The 21,357-nt window shown below is 34.0% G+C and overlaps 3 protein-coding genes across 6 annotated transcripts; 2 read left to right on the forward strand and 1 right to left on the reverse strand.

The window, feature by feature from the left end:
• Positions 1-74: 74 nt before the first annotated feature.
• Positions 75-1,243, reverse strand: LOC116777454 (rhythmically expressed gene 2 protein-like). The gene has a single exon (XM_061526484.1). It carries the CDS (start codon positions 972-974, stop codon positions 243-245), a length of 732 nt encoding a protein of 243 aa, XP_061382468.1. The 5' UTR covers positions 975-1,243; the 3' UTR covers positions 75-242.
• A 289-nt stretch (positions 1,244-1,532) lies between these two features.
• LOC116777453 (ubiquitin carboxyl-terminal hydrolase isozyme L5) lies at positions 1,533-5,769 on the forward strand. 4 transcript variants are annotated; one of them, XM_061526277.1, is made up of 7 exons: positions 1,533-1,593; positions 2,083-2,165; positions 3,074-3,137; positions 3,580-3,685; positions 4,264-4,491; positions 4,567-4,724; positions 4,801-5,769. In XM_061526277.1, the coding sequence occupies exons 1-7, from the start codon at positions 1,580-1,582 to the stop codon at positions 5,138-5,140; spliced, it is 993 nt and encodes a 330-aa protein (XP_061382261.1). In that variant the 5' UTR covers positions 1,533-1,579; the 3' UTR covers positions 5,141-5,769. The 4 variants fall into 4 exon arrangements, with proteins under 4 accessions (XP_061382261.1, XP_061382260.1, XP_032526892.2 ...); XM_061526276.1 differs by lacking the exon at positions 1,533-1,593 and adding an exon at positions 1,654-1,857; XM_032671001.2 differs by lacking the exon at positions 1,533-1,593 and adding an exon at positions 1,655-1,831.
• Positions 5,770-8,103: 2,334 nt separating this feature from the next.
• Positions 8,104-20,604, forward strand: LOC116777452 (uncharacterized). The gene is made up of 9 exons (XM_032670999.2): positions 8,104-8,828; positions 9,233-9,293; positions 9,559-9,650; positions 9,790-9,871; positions 16,473-16,632; positions 16,863-16,922; positions 17,607-17,696; positions 17,855-17,957; positions 18,201-20,604. Exons 1-9 carry the CDS (start codon positions 8,270-8,272, stop codon positions 18,458-18,460), a joined length of 1,467 nt encoding a protein of 488 aa, XP_032526890.2. The 5' UTR covers positions 8,104-8,269; the 3' UTR covers positions 18,461-20,604.
• Positions 20,605-21,357: the final 753 nt, after the last annotated feature.

A 21,357-nucleotide genomic window follows, 5' to 3' on the forward strand; every position in this document is an offset into this window, starting at 1 on the left:
CCATAAAAACTTACATATTGTAAATTTCTATGATAATAATACATATATCTTTATAGGGAGAAGTAATAAAATAGTTTTAAATAGTAAAAATATATTATTACAAGTCCATAGATTATTTCTTATTCATTACATTTATACATTTAGTAAAAAAAAATCTTGTTTTAGTAAAAATAATTAGTAATATATATTTATCACATACAACAATTATAAACTTTCAACTTAAATATTATTATTAATAACAATTAAGCAAAACATAACTTGTGACTTTCAATAGCATTGTGTAAGTCTAATAAGTTTTTAAATATTTTAACACATGTATAAGGTTCCTTGAAATCTGTTTCCTTGGTTATGAGTACAGCGTTCCACCCAGCTTTCACAGCACCCTCGTAATCTTTAATAAAGTCATCTCCAATGTGAAGACATTGTGAACCACATGTGACTCCATTGATTTTCTCCTGGGCGATTTTGAAAAGCTGTTTGTCAGGTTTACTAAAACCCATTTCATAAGATGTAAGAATAAATTCAAAGCAATTGTCTATATTCAAATTATTTAGTATCTTATGAAGGCGAGGATCAAAATTCGAGATAACCCCTAAAGCAATACCATTTTTACTAAGTAATTCTAATAATTGATCACATCCATTTGCTTTAAGAAAACATTTAGTTGATGTAAAATCTTCTATTAACTGTTTTGAAATCTTATTAATACTAGATATTGGAAGTTTGTCTTGAAATGTTTGTTTAATTATTTCATCCCACCAATTCTCCCATTTGATGCTTTGCTTCCCAAAGTTAGGATGGTGTTTCATAAGTTCTGTGTAATTTTTTTTAAAATCCTGTTTTACTTGTTTCCCATCGACCTTAAATCCATGCTTTTCGGCCACAATGGCGTAATAATCCCAAGGCGGCACACGGTATTTCATTAAAGTATTTGTTGCATCGAATGTTATTAATTTTATACCTGGTAAGATCATAGTAATATTAGAATATAGAAATGAACACAAAAACTTGCCTTCTTTTTATTCAATACTACTTCCTAGACGCATCAGTTTTACAACGTGAATTATATAATGAATTGAATTATTGAACATACTAATTATAAACGCTAAAGTGACATCAAAAATTTTTAACTTTTGAAATTCTGGCATATAATGTTAATGTTTTCAAGAATAAGAACCATCTATCGGCCATTGTCAAAAATATTTCTTTTATTTAAATACCTAATATGTAAACATTCTTTATTTATTGTCGTTTTAATTGACAGTATTTTATCAGACCATAGACCTAGGCATATAGGTAATTTTTATTAATCTTTATTTCATACCTGCTGTGAACTACGATATTTTGTATTCTATGTATATAAATAATCTATGGCGCTAATATTAAAATATAGATTATAGTATAAAAAACATTCAAATATATAGAGTGAATGTATTTTTTTCCAATCTATGGATAATTTAATAAATCTAAAAACCATTCATCGTAATTATATATATATATATATACGTGTATTTAGCAGCATTTTAATAACGGATTTTTAATATTATAAATAGAAAAAAAGAGACCATCTTTCCTGTGTATGAATTTATATATGTATGTATAAAATTTAATTACGCATGGCTAACGCCTACTGTATTTCAGACAATCGATTGAACTTCGTGTGGGCGGGCTTATAATAGAGTGAATTGACAAAATTTTATGACTGGACTAGGTTTCTCGATTTTTTTTAAATCTATATTTTCATGTAATGTCCAATGTTCAAGATGGCGAATGTTGTAATACATCATTGCGCCGGCGATCACAATTGACAATTACCTTCAAAGTATATTTGGTAAACACTTTGTTTAAAGATAATAAGTACTTACTTTCCCTTTTATTTTGTATTGTATCGCATTTTCAGTTAGTGAAGTCGTTAGTTCTGTAAATAGCTTTGTTATTGTTTGCTCGTCGTTTTTTACAACAAAGTTGATCATTGATGAAAGATCTGCGGCATGTTCTGTTCAATTATTATTATTTTTTACAGTTTATGTTGAATTATTGTTTGTAATAACATCCATTAATTTCTTGTTTTCTTTATCAAAGTAATCGCAACATGGAGTCTGCGGGTGACTGGTGCCTGATCGAAAGTGATCCTGGCGTCTTTACGCAACTGATTAAGAAATTTGGTATGTTTATTATCTTGTTTAAAAATATTTAAACAGAAATCTTGGTGAGTTGGTTGTTTTATATGTGATCTTCATGTGTACAAAACGTGCACAATATATTTTGCCAGTGTCGTATAGAATTGAGTATATGAACAGAAATCTTACTCTTATTCATATATGTATCAAGAATTATTCAATGTTATGCTAAAATTACATTATTTTCTATTTCTGTATAATCTAATTTTTTACCTATTTTTTGAATTTGCATAACAAAAGTGGATTTGCAAAACACTGCAATTTGTCAGACAAGTACCGTCAATATAAACATAACATTATATCACTTAATAAATGTAAAGAAAACATATGTTAAAAGTACCATATAAACTACTAAGTTACTAAGATTTCAATATTTATGTTTTGATGTGTAAAAACTATTTTAAACCTTTTGTCTGTCAACGTATCTTTCATTAATAATTTCATAAGACAAGAAAGTTGTAAAAGTACTAAATATTTTGTGGTTGCCAAGGTTGTTTTTAGTGACAAAACTTTGATTATTCCCTCGTAACACTAACTTGGGGATATTCAAATATGTATAGGTATTGGTTCCCCAGCTAACAACTTATAATATGAAAAGAAACAATTAAAAATGTCAGGATTCATGAAAATATACAAGGAGGAAGTAAAAAATAGGTCTTAATATTACCATTTGTTGAAAATAAATGCCAACTAACATAAATTTAAAACATATCCAGCTAACAAAAACTCACAATACATGTACACCTTAAATTCAAAATAAACTAATGAATTTGTTAGTTTTGATTGTAATCCCCAAACAGAGCATTTTGAGAGTTGTCACTTATATTGAATAATATAAAATTGTCCATTCTATTTCAAAGTCACATTGAATATTTAAAATCATATCATTGCAGGTGTTAAGGGTGTCCAAGTGGAAGAGATGTGGACTTTTGATGACAGCATTTTTGATAACCTAAGGTAACGATCTGTTTAACGTGACTTGATGAATTGATTCGAATTTTTAAGTGTTAATTTCCTGTGGTAGGGTAAAACACTCCGTAACGTAACACATTACCACTGAGGTGAGGTGCCACTGAGTCAGGTTTTCCCGTGTCATGTATAAAGCATCAGTATTACATGCATGCGGCAAATGTGTTTCAAGTAATATCCAATTTATTCATAAACAGATTACCAATAATGTATATAAAATTCAAGTAATAACCTAAACATATAACTCACACAATTTTTGTGTTAAATAGGTTATAACTGAGTAATTATCACATCTGTCAAGCATCCCGGGACGAACAAGTTTGTTTATTCTTAACAAAACTCAAAATTCAATTCTATTCCTTAATGTGTACAAAGAAATCAATTTTTTTATAATAAGAATATGTCTCAGTAATCAAAATTTCTGTTGCAGACCCGTTCATGGATTGATATTCTTGTTCAAATATTTGCAACATGATGAACCTCCTCATCCCGTAGTCAGGGACAATAGGCTGGAGAAAATATATTTTGCTAAACAGGTATGCTACTGACAAGGTTAACTCTTTGAAGTTATACTGATCAAAAAAATTTAAATGGTATTAGGAGATGCAACTTCATATTTGTTGTTACTTTTTCTAGAAGAAAATGCTCTTGTAGCAAGTTGAGTGAAGCGACCTTAGCATTTAAGTACTGAACTGTTTTGTTGGACATGAGTTCTATTTTGTGGCCCCAAAATTGAAATTGCGGGTCCAATTAATTTTTTTTTAGAAAATACAGCCCTGATAACTGGGCTATCTGTTCTATCTGGCCCTGATACTGGGCTGATAACATCAGTTTTGGACGAAATAATTATCCCAGCCCTTAAAGCAGGGGTGTCAAAACTTATTTTCTCTACTGCCCAATTTGAGAATAAATTAATATAGCTCGCTATTTTTTCAACTACTAAAAATCCTCTATAACTTCAAATGATGTATTGAGAGCAATTTTTAATAAAGCATCCATTTTTCTTTTGTGTGTCGCTTACCACCCTCCATTAGGCCTGCAGGGTTTTTTGTTAATATATAAAGGAATATATATTAACAACAAAGCCTTTGTTACAATCATATAACTATTACAGGTGATAAACAATGCATGTGCGACACAAGCTGTTGTAAGTCTCCTTTTGAATTGCAACCATCCAGATGTCATATTAGGGCCGGAGTTGACAAAGTTAAAGGAATTCAGTATGTCATTTGATCCAAGGATGCGCGGTCTCACACTAAGCAACTCTCAGACTATAAGAAGTGCACATAACTCTATGTCCCAACAAGCTCTGTTTGAATTTGATCCAAAAGTCCCCACAAAGGTGAGTAAATTCATTTCACTTAAAAATGTATTTGGTTCCTATGAAACTAATTCAAGTGACTGTTTTTATGTACAGGATGAGGATGCTTACCATTTCATTGGATATATGCCAATTGATGGACGGCTGTATGAACTAGATGGACTCCGCGAGGGACCCATCGATCATGGACCGATTGCTCCGGAACAAGATTGGTTGGATGTCGTACGTCCTATTATTGTGTCTCGCATTAATGTGTAAGTGTCTCTGTAAAAGAATTTTTAAGTCGAACCTCTCAATATCTTACAATTATATAATTTATTTTTCTTACAGATACACGGAAGGCGAAATACATTTTAACCTAATGGCTCTTGTATCAGATAGAAAAATGATATACGAGAGACAAATACAGGCGCTCATGAGTGAGACCAGGATGCTTGGCATGGAAACAGATGACGTGGACGTTGAAATAAGAAGATTGCGTATGCTAATAGAATACGAAGACGCCAAAATGTTGAGATACAACCAGGAGATGTTGAGGAGACGGCATAATTACTTGCCGTTCATCATCACACTGCTCAAGATATTGGCGGAGGAGAAGAAGTTGTCGCCTCTCTTGGAAAAGGCGAAGGAGCGCGCGCTCAAGAAGGGGCCTAAGAAAGTGAAAGTATAACAGGAAGCCTCGGGAGGGCGCAGGGTCTCACGACCGCGTCTCCCGCGCCGTGTCTCCCAGTCCAGCCCCTCGCGGGTGCTGCCGCCCTCCGAGCACATGCAATATTCTTTAGCAGATTTAGATTCTATATTTAGAGAGCCTCAAGAGCCTCCGAGCCAGTTGGAGCCGCAGGACGTTTTGCAGCAGAGCTTATTAGAACCGCCAGCTGACATGGACATGTTGGCCACCGACGACTTCCTCAAAGACGTCGTCCTGGACACCGGCTTCGAGCACGACCTCATAGACGTTCATGATATATTTGACGAAAATATGATACCAACCGAAGAATTCCCACACGACGACATCTTAGACCCCGATGAACTGCTCATCAGAGACTACATGCGCAATCCCGGAAACGAAGAAGAACGCGATGCGGAATAGTACATTGAAAGACTTCATGCTTTGTGAAATTATTTTAAAGTGTAAGATAATTAACATTGAATATACCGTGCAATAAGGATTGTTTTAACAAATAGCTTCATTATAAAAACAACAAAGTTTTATGTATATAACTAGAAAGATTGTTGTAAAATATATATTTATAATGTAAAAAAGAAATTTTAAATGGACTCATAATAACTCTTGTTTTTTATATAAAAAAAAAAAAAACAAACTTAGATTTCAATTTGTAACTTGCATTTGATTAATAACTTGTGATTTTTAAACAGATTTATTAATAGGTGATATAGTATAAGGACCCCGGCGGGAAGATCTTTTATGTTGGATTGTGTAATTTTTGGAAAGGGATACAGACTATTGTATATGTGAGTATGATGAAAAGTTACGAAGAGCAGTCATGGAGTGTCAGACATTGATGATGGCGTTAAAAATATTCTAATATATTTTGAAGCGTGTCTCAATGTACTTTTTAGTTTTCTATAAGATTAACATATTTGTCACATATTCGTCAAATGTACTAATGGAGGTGTATGTATTTATTTTTGTAACGTAAATTCATATTGATATATCTCTCACTAGTAATTTATCCTCAAACTTTCTAGCTAAATATGAACATTTTAGTATTCAATGAAAATTATTTTTATTGTAGGATTAAAAACTCCTTTCTAAATCTTTTTTTTTTCTTAACAAGTATATATATATTGTTAGAAATAAATTGAGCAGTAGTTCCACTTAGATGTTTATTGGTCCACAACTCCTAACAGAATCCATTGTCTAGCACTTACATCCTATTTATAATATTCAAAGATAACATTTTTAAGTGAGGGTAAATTACAATATCATACATAGGGCACTAGTTTCCGTCGTAAGCGTTTCCATTAAATAATAAATCACTGAACATTACGTGAAACATGCTAAGGCTCTCATTATAAATTATAAAACCAATAGTTGAGTATTTGGATGTTTAAATTATTGTACAGAAACATTATCAACATTAATTTACACTATTATAACAAATATATAGATGGCGCTAGTTAACTGTCATAAGAATTTCGAATAAATATCAGAATCTGAATAACATTAAGCTTAGAATTATAAAGTACATCACATTTAAAATTGTTGTAAATATTTATTACTAACAATATATATGGAGATTGGTTTTGCTTATTAATTAATTGTAATGTAATTTGCATTTAGTAACTCACTGTCAATAATTGATTATCGGAAATTTTCTTCTCCTCTTCTATTACGTTTTATTTTTTTTTACTTATATGTACATTATAATGAAATTTCCTTCTAAAATCTTTGTAATAATAAATGTTATTTTTTTCTACTAGACCAGATTAGATTCCTCTAAATTCTAAAGTATTTATTAAGCAAATGGGCATAAAACATTCTGATAATAACAATTTTCGTGTAAACCTTAATAAATTATATGTAATTATTAAAATAAGTATTTTTTTTCCTATCAATGAGGTATTATTTTTATAAACAACTTGAAAGTTTTTGTTATATTTGCGCTCGTTTAACTTTTTCTTACAAATTAAACGATTTTAAATCGCATTTAGGATTTTTTAAAACACTCCTCTGTAAATCATTGATAAAATTCATAACACGCTTGACTATGGTTTAAGGATTACTGTTGTCATAGTTCAACTTTAGGTACTATGTTCAGTTTACAATAAAATGTAATTATATAATCTATTATCTATTCGAAAAAAAACGGAAAAAAAATTAAATAAATTTTGACAATTATATTGCACGAACTCATTAAAGTTAGGTAAATTGACTTTGTCTTATATAATCAAGAGAATTTAAATGTTTATATACGTCAATCGAAATGATAAATTTTATATAAACATGCATTCACGTAAAATAGATTATTACATCATTATCTAAAGCCTTAGTTACACGATGCGTATGCTAAAAAAAAACCAGTATGTTTGGTATAACAGCCGGCTCTTAACTAATCAGACAGTCCTTTATTTTATTTTTTTTATTTAGTATAATCTTGTAAAATATATTTTATTTAAGTTTTTGGATGTAATAATGATAAAGTTCCCTTAGACTATAATTTTAATTTCTAGCCACAGACAAGACTAGGTTTAATTATACATTTTTATTTCTCCATGGATTTCTTGCAGGGAGATCAACAATACATTTGTAGTTTTGGTAAACAATTTACTAATCTACCTGAAGCAGTTCAATATTTTCTTAATTCCAAAACATACCTTCCCTATATAGAATTTTGTTATCACCTTGAATGCCCGTGATCACGGTTGCTGCAAAGTAACCGAAACGTCGGGATTATGTAGTTTTTAAATAATAAAATCCGCGTAGTATATCCGAATAATACTAGTTTCATTTATGAGAGTTATAATTTTAACAAAAGATGGAATAAATAATAGTGCATATATTTAAAACGAAAATAAGTTTTGATATTCTATGACATTGGAAGAATGTGTTATGCAGGGTATCATTTATATTATCTATGTTTTTCTTTAGCAATTTGGCATAGACAATAGACATCAACATCAATCAAATCGTAAACTCATAAGGGGCACGGGTAAGAAATAATGGGCTTGGTATTATTTGATAACTGAAATCGAGTTTTAATTGCTTAAAAGCTTAATAATTTACATTGGATAGTTCAATTAGTATTGTATGTGGTAGTTAATAACATTTAAGTAGATGAGCAACAATAACGACCAAAGCTCCCGTCAGCCATCGCTGTCGGGACAGCTCGATGCGTCCCCAGGCAAAAGTGTAAATAACGATAAATCGACACAGATATGTAGGGATTTTATTTGGGGATTGTGTAACAAAGGAGCACAATGTAGGTATCGACATGAACTCGATTTCGAGGCTATGAAAAAAACGCTTAAATTTTGCCACGACTTTCAAAACCCGTCTGGATGTACGCGTGAGCATTGTAATTATCTTCATACCAGTAAAGAGGAGGAAAGCTTATTTTTTGCCACTGGAACTCTACCACGTGTTTTGGCCGAACGCCATGCTAATATAACAGATTCTACGGCTGAAACTATACCACAAATAGCGTTGTTCATTCAAGAATCGCTTAGTGGGGCCCCTCCCCCGCCTCCGCCCTCTACTTTCCCTGTTTCAACAGTGTCCCCGATGGCTCCAAGACCAACATTGCCATTACAACAAATGCCACCGCCTCCTCCTCCTCCACCACCTCCTAATGCATCAACAGTTGCACCAGCCCAGACAAATCGCATATTTGCAGGTATTATAATGTAGTTTGATCTTATTTTCACTCTTATACAAATGCATGTACCAAAAATACTAGATTACTCAATGAAGTAATAGATGGCCCATTGATGTAATTCCTTTAATTATAATCATTACAAAACATAACATATACTTAAAAAAAATTTACCCAACACAAGCTATATGATGAGTTTCCTTGTAACTGTGGTATTAATTGGGATATCTTAAAATTAGTGATTTTTATTATATTCACTCTCTTTCCGTTAGTCAATGTTCTTTACTTTGCAAATATGTTCTCAACAATCGCTAATTTATAACATCAAAACTAAGATAATTTAGTCAAGTGTTTTTATTAATGTACCATAAAGTTGTCAGTTACTTACGGTGATATAATTTCTGTTTTAATCACATCTTTTTCAGTGCCACCTCCTCCGCCAACACCCTCATTTCCAATAACGCAGCCTCCGCCTCCAATACCAATGTAAGTGGGTCTATTTATTCAAATTATCAAACCGATATTGCTTTTCTGACATTTCATTTGAGGGTAATTAAAAAATAATTGGTGGAACTTATATGTTTACCAACTCTTGGTTTGAAAACATCAGATATTTTTCTGATAATACTATTGAAATTCTTTGCTTTGCGTATGAAAAATATCGCTTTGTTTAGACACAAGTAATAAAATATTTAACTTGTCAAAGTTTTTATACTTGCTTTGGCTACATGATTTCAATATTTACTTCAAGGTTCGATGCCAGTCGGCCGCCGCCGTCGATACCGGCGGTTGCAATCAACAAAAATGCACCACAGAAACGTCCAGCAGTGAATGATGACACCGGTGAGTACTGTTCATGAAGTTTTAAGTTATTTCAGCGTGTCCATTACAATCAATGTATTGTACGTCATATTTTTAAACATTTTAGTAACATTGTTTATTGGACTGCCGTGTATAGCTCTGCGATCTGATTTGTCCACAGTTTCTGTTTGCAAGTTGCGTAAGACGGATGATCTAAAGACAGAGGACGTGCAATGCGACTTGTGCCTCCAGCGAGAGATCAGGTATGTGCGATGTATGGTCAACGTAATCAAGTATATGCTCGCTCAAGCAACGATGGAAGTCATTGCGAAATTTGATATATATAGATCGTAAGCTCATCGTCAGTCTTTAAAGACTATAATGAGGGCGTTTAAGCGAATTTATTAATTATATAAGATCTATCAATAATGAGTTTTCAAAGAAAAAAATAAATAAATTGACATGAATAAAGCTTGTTTATAATAAATGTTCAATAACGATTTAACAAATTATCTATACAAATGTACAGCCGGTGATTCGCATATCTATATACGAACATGCACAATACAAAATAAAAAGTGTACCAATCGGTCATAATCTCAACATTCAAAGTACAAAACAGTGGCAGTATTAAGTATCGGCCCTGACACTGTGTAAAAACCTCTCTCCAACAGGGTTAACTCAAACTGAGCCCTATGAAGTAGGGTATTTAGTGCAATATACAAATATATTGCTAGGGAAACTGGTAAGGATCTCACGTAAATAAAGAGATATTTAAGCATACAAAAAATTTATAATAATAGAAAATTTACATATTATATACATAGATATATACATAAATATACACATAAAATATATACACAAATAAATACAAATAGTATAGACAAATAATAAACATTGCATATTAGAAGGTAAAAGTGACAGAAAGTGTCTCCTAAGTCGATGTTTAAATGCAATTGCCCTTGGATTCTCTTTGAACACAGAAGGTGGAAGTGAGTTCCACAGTTGTGCACCTTGGACAGAGAAGGATTTGCCTACTTCCAATTATGATGGCCTGAGATTTGTTGGGGTTCACTAGCAAACCGAAATCATTTGCCCATTTATGTATGGATATCAACTCCTCATTAATATCCTCAATAGCTACGTTAAGAGTAGATGGAGGGGCATGACTATAGAGCTGCAAGTCATCTGCATAGAGATGGTAGCGAAAAGAAATAGTTTTGTAAATATTATCTATGAATATAGAGAAGAGTAAAGGAGACAGGACGCCGCCTTACGGTACCCGGTATATGTGTCATTCCAATCTGAGGAGCTCTCATGGGATTTCAACATCTGCCGGCGACAGAGGAGGTAAGATTGGAACCATTTAACAACAGCTGGAGATATAGAGAGAGAGGAGAGGATGCTTAATAAAAGGTCAAAGTTAACCGAGTCGAAAGCATTACTGACGTCAAGAAGAAAGAATTTGGTTAGTTCCCTGTTTTCCATAGCGTAACGGACATCATCTGTTACTTTGAGTAAAGCAGAACTGGTACTTTGGTAAGGTCGGAAACCGGATTAAAAGGGCCTTCCAAGCTGTAGGCAATGTACCTGATACCAAAGAAAAACTAAAAATGAGTTAATACAGGTAAGATACTGCTGAGTATTGGTAAACGCATGTCAACACTGATTTCATCAAAAGCTTTGGAAAAAATGGATGAAAGAGATTACTCAACAACTTCTTCTGTTATTATGGGAAATAAAAAAGAGTTAGCATTAGGTGGGGAGGTGGAAGCCAGTTTCATTAAAGAATACTTCTTAGGAGATGAAGGCACAGACACCGGACGATTTGAGAAATGATTATTTAATTCATTTAAGTTAATATTTTGGAAGGATTTACACTTGGAACGATTACCCACACCTAATGAGTTTAGGAAGCTCCATATTTGTGAACTGGAAGTATTGTAAATAGAGGAGAAGATATAGCGACGCTTTGCATCCCTACACATTCTGTTACAGAGTTACGCAGCATTTTGTAGGCAGCATGGTTATCCAGCGACTGATCCTTTCTAGATTCTCGTTTGGCTTGATCCCGTTTGGCTATTAAGGATTTAATTGTTGGAGTAAGCCAAGATGCGTGATAATGCCTAACTCATATACGTCTCATGGGAGTATGGAAGTCATATAGTTTGTAAATTTCAGAATTGAAACAGTTCACTTTTTCTTCGATACTCGAGGAATTGTAAGGAGGAGCCAAATCTATACACCGTGCGTTGGACATAAGGGTATCGGTATTGACGAAAAATTGTACGGCGTTTACGTCTCATGGTAGATATTCTATAACTTAGAAAAATGAGGTCATGGTAAGAAAAAGGCGATCACACTTGGCCGTAACAGATAGAAATTTCAGGATGCGACACAATGATAAGATCGAGAGGTGAAGATCCAGCATTTAGAGGACAGTGAGTTGAAGACATGGGGAGAATTGAAAGATCAAAAAGATGAAATCAATGATTTCACTTTTGGGCTCTGCGGTCATTTTTGAAAAGACAGGTGTTCAGGTCTCCCATAAGTATTAGGTGATCATAAGGAGAAAGTTTATCTAGAAGGGAATCTAAAGAAGGAAAATAATTTACGTGTGAGGAGGGACTATATAGAGCACCAATCAAAAGTTTGGTATGGAGGACATCAACTTGGACAAAAAGATACTCTAAAATAGGAATAACCACCACTTTATTATGGGATTAGTCGTCTACATCATAAGGGATCAGTGCCCTGAGGAATCCCTTGAATTAACCGCTATAGGCTTACAAGAGGAGCCGTTAACAAATTTTCGTAAAACAGTCCTTTATGTCAGAAACTCATTGAATTCAATATGTCACAAGTCTAAAAGCCTACCAATAGCGCTATCAGGCCACAACCAGTCCTAGGTGTTCAAAATTTTATGTGAAATTTTTGCCGTTTTTCTCAAAATCTCTCTCTGTAATCAGAATGTCAGAAATACGGATCATCGTTACAGAGGCCAAGTTTCGAGCATCTAACCAATAAAAGACAAGTTAGCTTGGTACGAACGTTTGTGCCTTTCAACGGTTTCACATTCGGACGTTTAACTCCACACTCCAGCGATCTTTGCCCCCATTGGATATGCCAGTAGAAGAAATAAAGCGTTCCCCAGACGGGATGAAATTTCCATAGTTACCGTCTTTACTGTCAGCATAAGATCCATCCAATTGAGAAAAGAGCTTTTTATATTGGGACATCACAAAACACTATCTTTCTTATAGATCACTAAATATATTACAATAAGATATTTTTATAGCCGAGTTAAATCTAGTGTAGTCTATTATTTAGGACATTATATCTGTGTCTGATGTAAATAGCCTACTGGCTCTACAAATTGTGAAGAACCGTCGTCGAAGCCATCTATCCTCTATGACTTGTAATATTAATTATATTTAACTTGTATGCCCGCGACAGCGCTTAAAGTTTCGCGTGTTGCTCTTCAAACAGATTTCATCTTATGTCATAGAGGTGCTTAAAATTTGAGAACTGTGTCAGTATATTTTTTGTTTCTTGTTTTTTTTTGTTTCAATACAGGGAGTTAGTATTACATTAATTATTTTTAACTAATCTTTATATTACGAGCGAAGTAAAAATTTAAGTAACGTTTTGCAAAATTATCAGCCGATGACTTATATTGTTTTATAAATGCAAAAAGCCAGCGCTTGGCTCAGCGAATGTTTTCTCTTTGTTGTAATAGATAATATGCAACGATTAAATAAAAGCTGAATTAAGTTACCTATAAGATACTTGAAAATTTATGCTCTGAACCAGTTTGTTCATTCTGGTTGTAGTCATTATTCAATTTTACCATCACATGTCCAGGAGGTAATTTTTGGACCGCGTTCAGCCGGCATTCGATGGAAGTTTTATCCCATTGGTTGAGAAGTCCCGATTGAAATATAAACTGCCTGCCAAAAGTTTGAGACCACTTGTAAAAATCTTCACAAACAAAATATTTCAAAAGTGCATATGATAAATAGCTAATTTGAATGCCTACATATTCTATTGTTATTGAACTACTAATTATTGTCATTCTTTTTGTATGTTTATAAGTTATGATACTATAAAGGTCTATTGTTACAAAACATTAATGAGAGCCGCGCAGGGACCAGGTCGTAGAGTCATTGTATTTTTATGAGATGCTCATTACTAATAATTTTGGTTTTGTTTCAAGTTAAAAGATTCAGCATTATTTTAGCTTTCTAAAACATATTTTTTACCTGAGTTTTTATAAAGTTAAATCTTGGTTAGTCTGAGCTCGTCACTGTTAAAGTAAAGATTTTAAAATGGGTATAGTGCGCGAAATTATCAGTGAAACTCGTTGTGCCATAGTTGTTTTACACAACGAAGGCATATCTGACCGTGCGATTGCCTCTCAACTTAAGTTGTCGAAGACTTGTGTTCATAACACATAGCCCGATACAAGGAGACGTGCGGTTATCGAGATCGTTTGCGATCGGGAAGGCCGAGTGGCCGGCTCCCACTTCTAGCGAGGACAAATTTATCGTCGTTACCAGCAAGCGGAATGGACGCCTAACAGCACCACAAATCCGCGCAGAAGTGAACAAATCCCGATCTAAACCTGGGTCACTGACTACAGTAAAAAGACGATTGAGAGATACTAACTTATTTGGTCGCTTTGCCGTTCGAAAACCACTACTTAGGCCAAAAACAAAAAGAAACGGGTGCAGTGGGCCTTTACCCATCAAGACTGGACTAAAGAAGACTTTAAAAAAGCTCTTTGGACAGATGAATCCAAATTTGAAATATTTGGATCTAAAAGACGAATTTTTGTTCGACGTAGCGCCGAGGAAAAGATGATGCCCGACTGTGTGGTGCCAACGGTCAAACATGGTGGTGGTTCCATTATGGTCTGGGGATGCTTCTCGGGCTATGGAACCGGAGATTTGGTACAAGTCAAAGGAATTATGAAAAAGGAGCAGTATAAACGAATACTATAACAAAATGCCGTTCCGTCTGGTGTAAGATTAATTGGAAATAGTTTTTTTTTCCAACAAGATAATGATCCTAAACATAGTTAAAAATTATGCAGGGGTTATTTAGAAGATAAAGAAACGGAAGGGGTGTTAAAAAACATGGTGTGGCCCCCTCAGAGCCCGGATCTCAACCCGATCGAGCTTTTGTGGGAAGAGCTTGATAGAAATGTAAGCAGTTGTTGCCCCTCCTCGCAAGAAGACATGTGGAAGACCTTACAAGAAAGCTGGAGCAATATTTCACAAGAGACAATCGACAAATTGATTGGTCGTATGCCAAGACTAGTGAAAAATGTAATAAAATGACATAATTTTTTTTCTTCTTGAGGTATGTGTAAGAAGTATGTATAAGTCTGTCAATTATTAATTAAACCTCTTGCTTCCTATTTTTTTTTGAGTTTTATTTCAATTTCATTCTTTGATGAGGGTAGTCTCAAACTTTTGGCCGGCAGTGTATATTGAAATATTTATTAAATTTCTAAGCTAAAATATTGTACTGGTACGATTAAAATGTGGAAATCTCAGTGTGTATCCAGAACGGTCATCGGAGCGCTGTGCCGCAGACGGATGAAGTCTTCTATTCCGTTGGTTCGAGGTGACTCAAGGTGACTGAAGGTAAAGGCTGGCTCAAGAGCCGAGTTCGGGTTACGGGGCAGGCACGGGCTGTTTTTCACTAACTTCCTTTGCATGAGTGTTTTCCTCTGTTGCAAAACTGAAAGCGAGACTAATGCTTTCATTAAAAGCTTTGCTTACCTTCCTTATAAACAAGCAAACGACGTTATCGAGCCCGGATACATCGATAGCAGCCAAGGAGCCACAGAACAAGGGAAATATGAAAATAATTGTAGTGAAATGTGCTTTCCCAATACAGCCTGGACTTTGTTCTTCAACTCAACTAACTAAAATTAAGTGCTCTTATTAATTTTATGCTTCCGCTTCGATTGCTTTAATATTTTTAATTTTGCTTCTTTGTGTGCTACTTGCAAGAAAGTTTGTTTAGTTGCTTTTTGTTTTATGTAGTAATTATTGTATATACATATATATATATATATTTCTATCACAGCGAATATTTTACTTAGTCAAGGCAAGAACTATAAACATCATTTTTACACTAGAAACTCGATTGACCGGACTATTGCTTGTCCTTATACATTTTGACTCGAAAATCTCGATTTTTGATTGTAGTAATTCGTGTTGATATTTAAATTAGAACAAAATAATGAAAAATTCATCGACACGAGCAAGATTAGAACCCTTAGCCGCCAGATAAATTCAAATCCAGTTGCTTGTGGAAAGAAAAATTTTACGTCCATTGACGTTAGCTACTCGTCTTCATCAATGCTGTATCAGACATTCGTTTTAGCTGTGAGTAACTAAAAGAATCAATGTATTTTTGTCTTTTAGAAAAAATTAAACTCCAGGTGTTTTATATAATCGGTTAACTTATGGCCGGTCAATCGGATTTCTAATGTATCACGTTTTCTTTGGCTTTATGCGATTTATATATTTCAATGCCACTTCACATATTGATAAAATTTCAAATTTTTCACGCGAATGTATAAAAAATTGCGATACTGTCAATTATTATATCCTTTAAATCAGAATTCTTAATTATTTAATATGATTATACAGTTCTTGGTGATACTAATTTCAGTTCATGGTCTCGTCTACTTTACTTAGCGATTGCCTATTTTGTAATTTTATTGACATTAAGAAGTTTGGTAGAGATATCATTTTTAACCATACTATCTTTGGTGCCAACTACGCTTTGCGAAAACAACGTGGTAGCATAACTCGAAACAACTGATTTTGTACATAAATTTTCCAGAATACAGTATTACAGACAGAAGATGGAAAGAATACGAGCGGAAGACGAGTGTCAGTCGCTGGTGTACAAGAAGAAGCTGATGGAATATCAGAAGCTTAAGGATATACTGAAGACGTTGATCGACAGCGACCTGTTTAAACTTGTCGAGGAATCTTTAGGGGTTAGTGTTGTTGCATTCATAAAAATATGTTTTCCTATCCCGAAGACCGCCTCTCCTGCATGAGGGCAGGGATTTGAGACATGGCAAGTACAATTTTTTCCGCCTTGAGCAAGCTTGAGCAAGCTCTAACCTTGTCCAAGTGAGACGAGGCCTTTGCTCAGCGGTGGGCACTAACAATCTGAAAATGATGATGATCCCATCATAGTAAGGCATACCAATTTTTTTTACAGGATGTACCGCAGTCTTCGTTCGGGGATCCTTTGACTAGTATCATTCCATCATTTCTGTCTGTGAGTAGTTATTCCTTAATCGTTATATATATATATACTTATTTAAATTTTATGAACACATAAGTCACTTGTCTATGATTAAAAAAACTACTTATCTCTATATGACGCAGAGAACGTAAAATAATTTAATTCACTAGTTAATGAAAGATATTAAAATGGGAACAGAAACATTACGGGCCCTATATAGCATGCTAATATATAAATAAAGCATAAAATTAAATTTTACAAAACTTGAACCATATGCATGAACGGGGAGAACATCTACGATTTAAAAATACAACAATTGCATACAGTAAAATAGTAGAAAAAAATGTCTGAAATTTGCGAGGCAAAGTCAAGTCAATGGTCTAAGTCAAGTCAAGTCAAAGTCAACAGCAACTCCCTCAGTATTACAGGAACTTGATTAATAACTATCAGAGAATTGAAGAAGAGTCATCTATACATTTGAATGAAACAAATCAAAAATAGAATACATGCTTGGAAACCCCCCCCCCCCCAAAAAAAAGAAAGAACAAAAGATCGGAACTATTAAATATATTACATAAATCGTCCATTCAGTTGGTCGAAAGTTAAAAAATAATGGAAACGCACTCAAAATCTATTCACAAATGCAATACACTATCCCTTCATAAATTAACATATTATATGTATGTCATTATAATATATATGATTTATAATTTTCAGGGAATGTTCTCAGCGGGCCCCAAACCGAACCACGACCAGTTCTTGTTGCAATTCATGGAATACATGTTCTCCAAAACGAGGAGCTTCGAGGTAAACAAGACACTAGCCTACGAGACTTGCTCTAGTACAAATACCATATGCGGTTTCTCGTATGTAATATTATATGGAAAATTCTTTTGAATTGTCACGAACATTTCATTATTATCAAGCATATAGAGTGTTTCATGAAATCCTCTTCGTTCATACAGTCGTCGTCGGTGCACGTGGAGGAGTCATTGCGTACACTCTCAACAACGCCGCGTAGAAGTCACCAGTCCCCGGATATATTACAGACGCTAACGGAAATTCTGGGTAATTGAATAAAATTATTATATTCTACTGTAATATAAATGCGAATATATTACAAAGATTCGGATAAAATTTACTGTAAATGTTGCTATACACAAATATTGTCTCTTGCATGAGATCACGTGACATGACTGGATTTCCATATCCGTATGTAATAGGCGTACAACCACGCAGTAGAAGTCGCGGGCGAATACTAGTTACTACATAAAATGCTGTCTATTAATAATGTATGTACGTTATTTTTAGGATCATCCTCCGAGCGTTCAGTGTCCGAGGCGAGTGGTGACAGTGCACACGCTTCAGGTACTAACGGCGTGTCGACTTTCCGTCGCTTCAACAGGCCGAGGTTAGATACAAACCGCCCTCCGGCCGCCGCGACGCCGGCGACGCCCGGAGCGCCACAGGCGTACCCGCCGTCGGTGCTGCCGCCGCCGCCTCCGCCACCACCGAGGACAGCCGCCCTCCGTCTGCCAAACCGCCTGCCTCCGAACCCTCGGCGCACATGATCCACACCCCCCCCCTCCCAACATAATGGGGCAGTGGATGTAGCATTCAACTTCGCACTGAATTTCCGATTTAATTTTTTTTAATGTTGAATATCGTAACCATACGAACATAAACGGATCAGGGTACAACAGACAGATCCGGGTGGAGCGCCCGCCATCTTGGACCCGTTTTGGTCTGATGTTTGGAAGCTATGCATCAAAGTGCATATCAATAATTATTGAGCCCACTATTGCAGATAATATAGTATTCATCTAAATCTTTCACCATTCGTAAAGCTTTTCCAATTGGCTTTCCATTTCTATTCTATTCTCTAAAACAAGGGTCGTGATAATTTTCGAAACATAATGTACAGCTTCCGAGGTATCCGACACATTGCGGCCGAAGCTCCACCCATATCTGTCTGTATTTTTGTGTCTTTGTGGTTAATATTCGACAATTAATTTAAAAAAGCAAAATATTGCATCCTTGCATCCGGGAATCTAGTGTGAGGTTGACCTAACCTATCACTGTATTTACTGACCTAATATGTTTCGTAGGCTGGCGTATAATACAATGCAGTCTAGTGACAAGTTGAAATGGACAATGAATTGTTGATGTTTACATGACTTGAACAGTTGTCAATGAACTTGTGGTTCAGTTTTGAGCCCAAAACACGTGGTTGCACAGATAATGACTTAATGAGTAGGATTTGCTAGTGGAGTGAATACAACGTTTGTGTGTTCTACTTACGATTATGTGTGCCACTATTATAAAGCTATACAAGATGTTGTACGAGAGATTGAGATAATTATTAATGAAATAGTAAAAATATCATCAATCGCTGTAATTAATAGATTTTTTTTGACACGTCTCACATAACAAGCAATAAATATGACATGAAATCCCGATACACATTGTATTTGTTCGAGAACCAGTACTTTGTGAGGGATAATGGTAGGAATGTGTTCAATCACACAATATTTAATTAATATATAAGTATGACAATATCTTAATATTTTTTTAATAACATGTATTTTAATCAGAAATACGTTTACGATAATTTAATTAGCTATATAAATTGATACTGTATCTATTTTAAGATAGTGATATTTAAATATTTCTATGTTTTTGAGGTATACATAAGGTTATGTACAGAATTTTAGATTAATTGTAAATAATTTTATTGTTATAAAATTAATTTCATTTTAATAAAAATATTCTGTTTGAATTTCATCATCATGGATCCCAAATTCACAAATTTTTATATATATACATATATATAGTACCAATATAAAAAATGTCTGTACTGTTTTGAATGTTTGCCTCATTTATAATACATATGCACAAAATCAAAATACAAGATTCTAAATTAAATAAATAATTATAGTTATATACAAAAAATATATTTTTCATTGAACAGTCGAGAATAATGTGTATGGTGAGCAGGTTTTTTAATTTATAGGTGTGTTGTGTTGAAGGTGTAAAACAAATGACTGAAAGACTTGGAGCGTAACATATTTTGTTGAAATATTTTTATTCAGTGCCATCGTAATTATCTTTTACCTCTTCCCTGTTTACCTCCTGGGGCTTTTAAGGATTGAGGCGTCTATCAGCTTTTCAGAGCCATCGATAGTTTTGAAATCAAACAAGGTTGCGTTAAAAGTTAACGCTCCTCGGATATAAAAGATGCAGAGCGCGATGGAATGCGTTCTGCTATCAATTGTGACTTGTAAGTAATGTTAATAGTCTGTCTTAAAGAAATACTGAAGAGTCGTTAAAAATCATATCCTACCCCTTCCTGTTTTCGTTCCAACATTACGAAGTGTCACTTCTTCCGCGCAATAATTTTTTTTCTCCGTCTGCTTTGTCTTTTCTGCAATATATTTTCACATACATAGCTTCATCTGACTTAATTTATGCCCTGCGTACTATTACATCGCATAAGTATGTATTTAAGGAGTCTATGGCTATTGATTTTGTTGTAAGCAGATAAATCTTTGTACATTTTATTTCTGGTGAGATGGTTCTGTTCATAAATTGTTAGTGAGGTTTATTATAATTTGTTATTGATTTAATTACAATAGAAAATGACATTCTTGTTGAAGCAATGAAAAGAATGAGAAAATAAAGACGCCAACATAGCCAATGACCTAAATAAGATTATTTTTATACAGGCCCGTCCAAGAGTGTTAAACACCTCAAAACGTCCCTACATCGTAATGAAGAATACAGATTTTTTTTTTATTATTTTGATATGGATTAACCTTTTTTCACACAACTTAGACGAAGACTATCAGTTGTACAATAAGGTGTACATAGCCAGCTTTAAAACGGTAAATATTATGGTATTTCGTAATTATTTTGTTTCGTTTATTATCAATAGACGCCCCCTTAGTCCGTATCTTCCCCATTAAATACAGATCCTTTCCCGTTTTCATTCAATAGCCTACCTTATAACATGCGAAGACATGGTTGGTAGACTGGAAATTCTAACTGAGTAGTTAATTCTTACTAGTGGTAAAAAAACAGTGTAGCTATGATACGCTTTTCGTATGTCAATATCGCTATCATATCTCGAGAGAAAACTTTTATTACGCTTCTAATTTACATTGCCAAAATAAAAAAAAAACACGAAACCCGCCAAAACTTACTTTTCTATATTACTTTCAAAAAAAAAAGTATACTATTGTTACGTTATGCTTAAATCGTCATTAAATTCTTGGTTCTAAATATATTGTAATTAAGAGAATAATGTGGCGAAATCCATGTTCTCAACGGTTTTTTTAAACGTTAATTGACAAACGTATTGCGGAGCTTGTCGGACAATCTTGTGAATAGATTCTAAACGTCACTAGAATGGGGGTAAAATTTCACCTTAATTTTCAAGCTTTTTTTTTTGGTAGTTAAAATTATATAT

The sequence above is a fragment of the Danaus plexippus genome, chromosome Z (genome assembly GCF_018135715.1).
Source record: "Danaus plexippus chromosome Z, MEX_DaPlex, whole genome shotgun sequence".
Classification (NCBI taxonomy): domain Eukaryota; kingdom Metazoa; phylum Arthropoda; class Insecta; order Lepidoptera; family Nymphalidae; genus Danaus; species Danaus plexippus.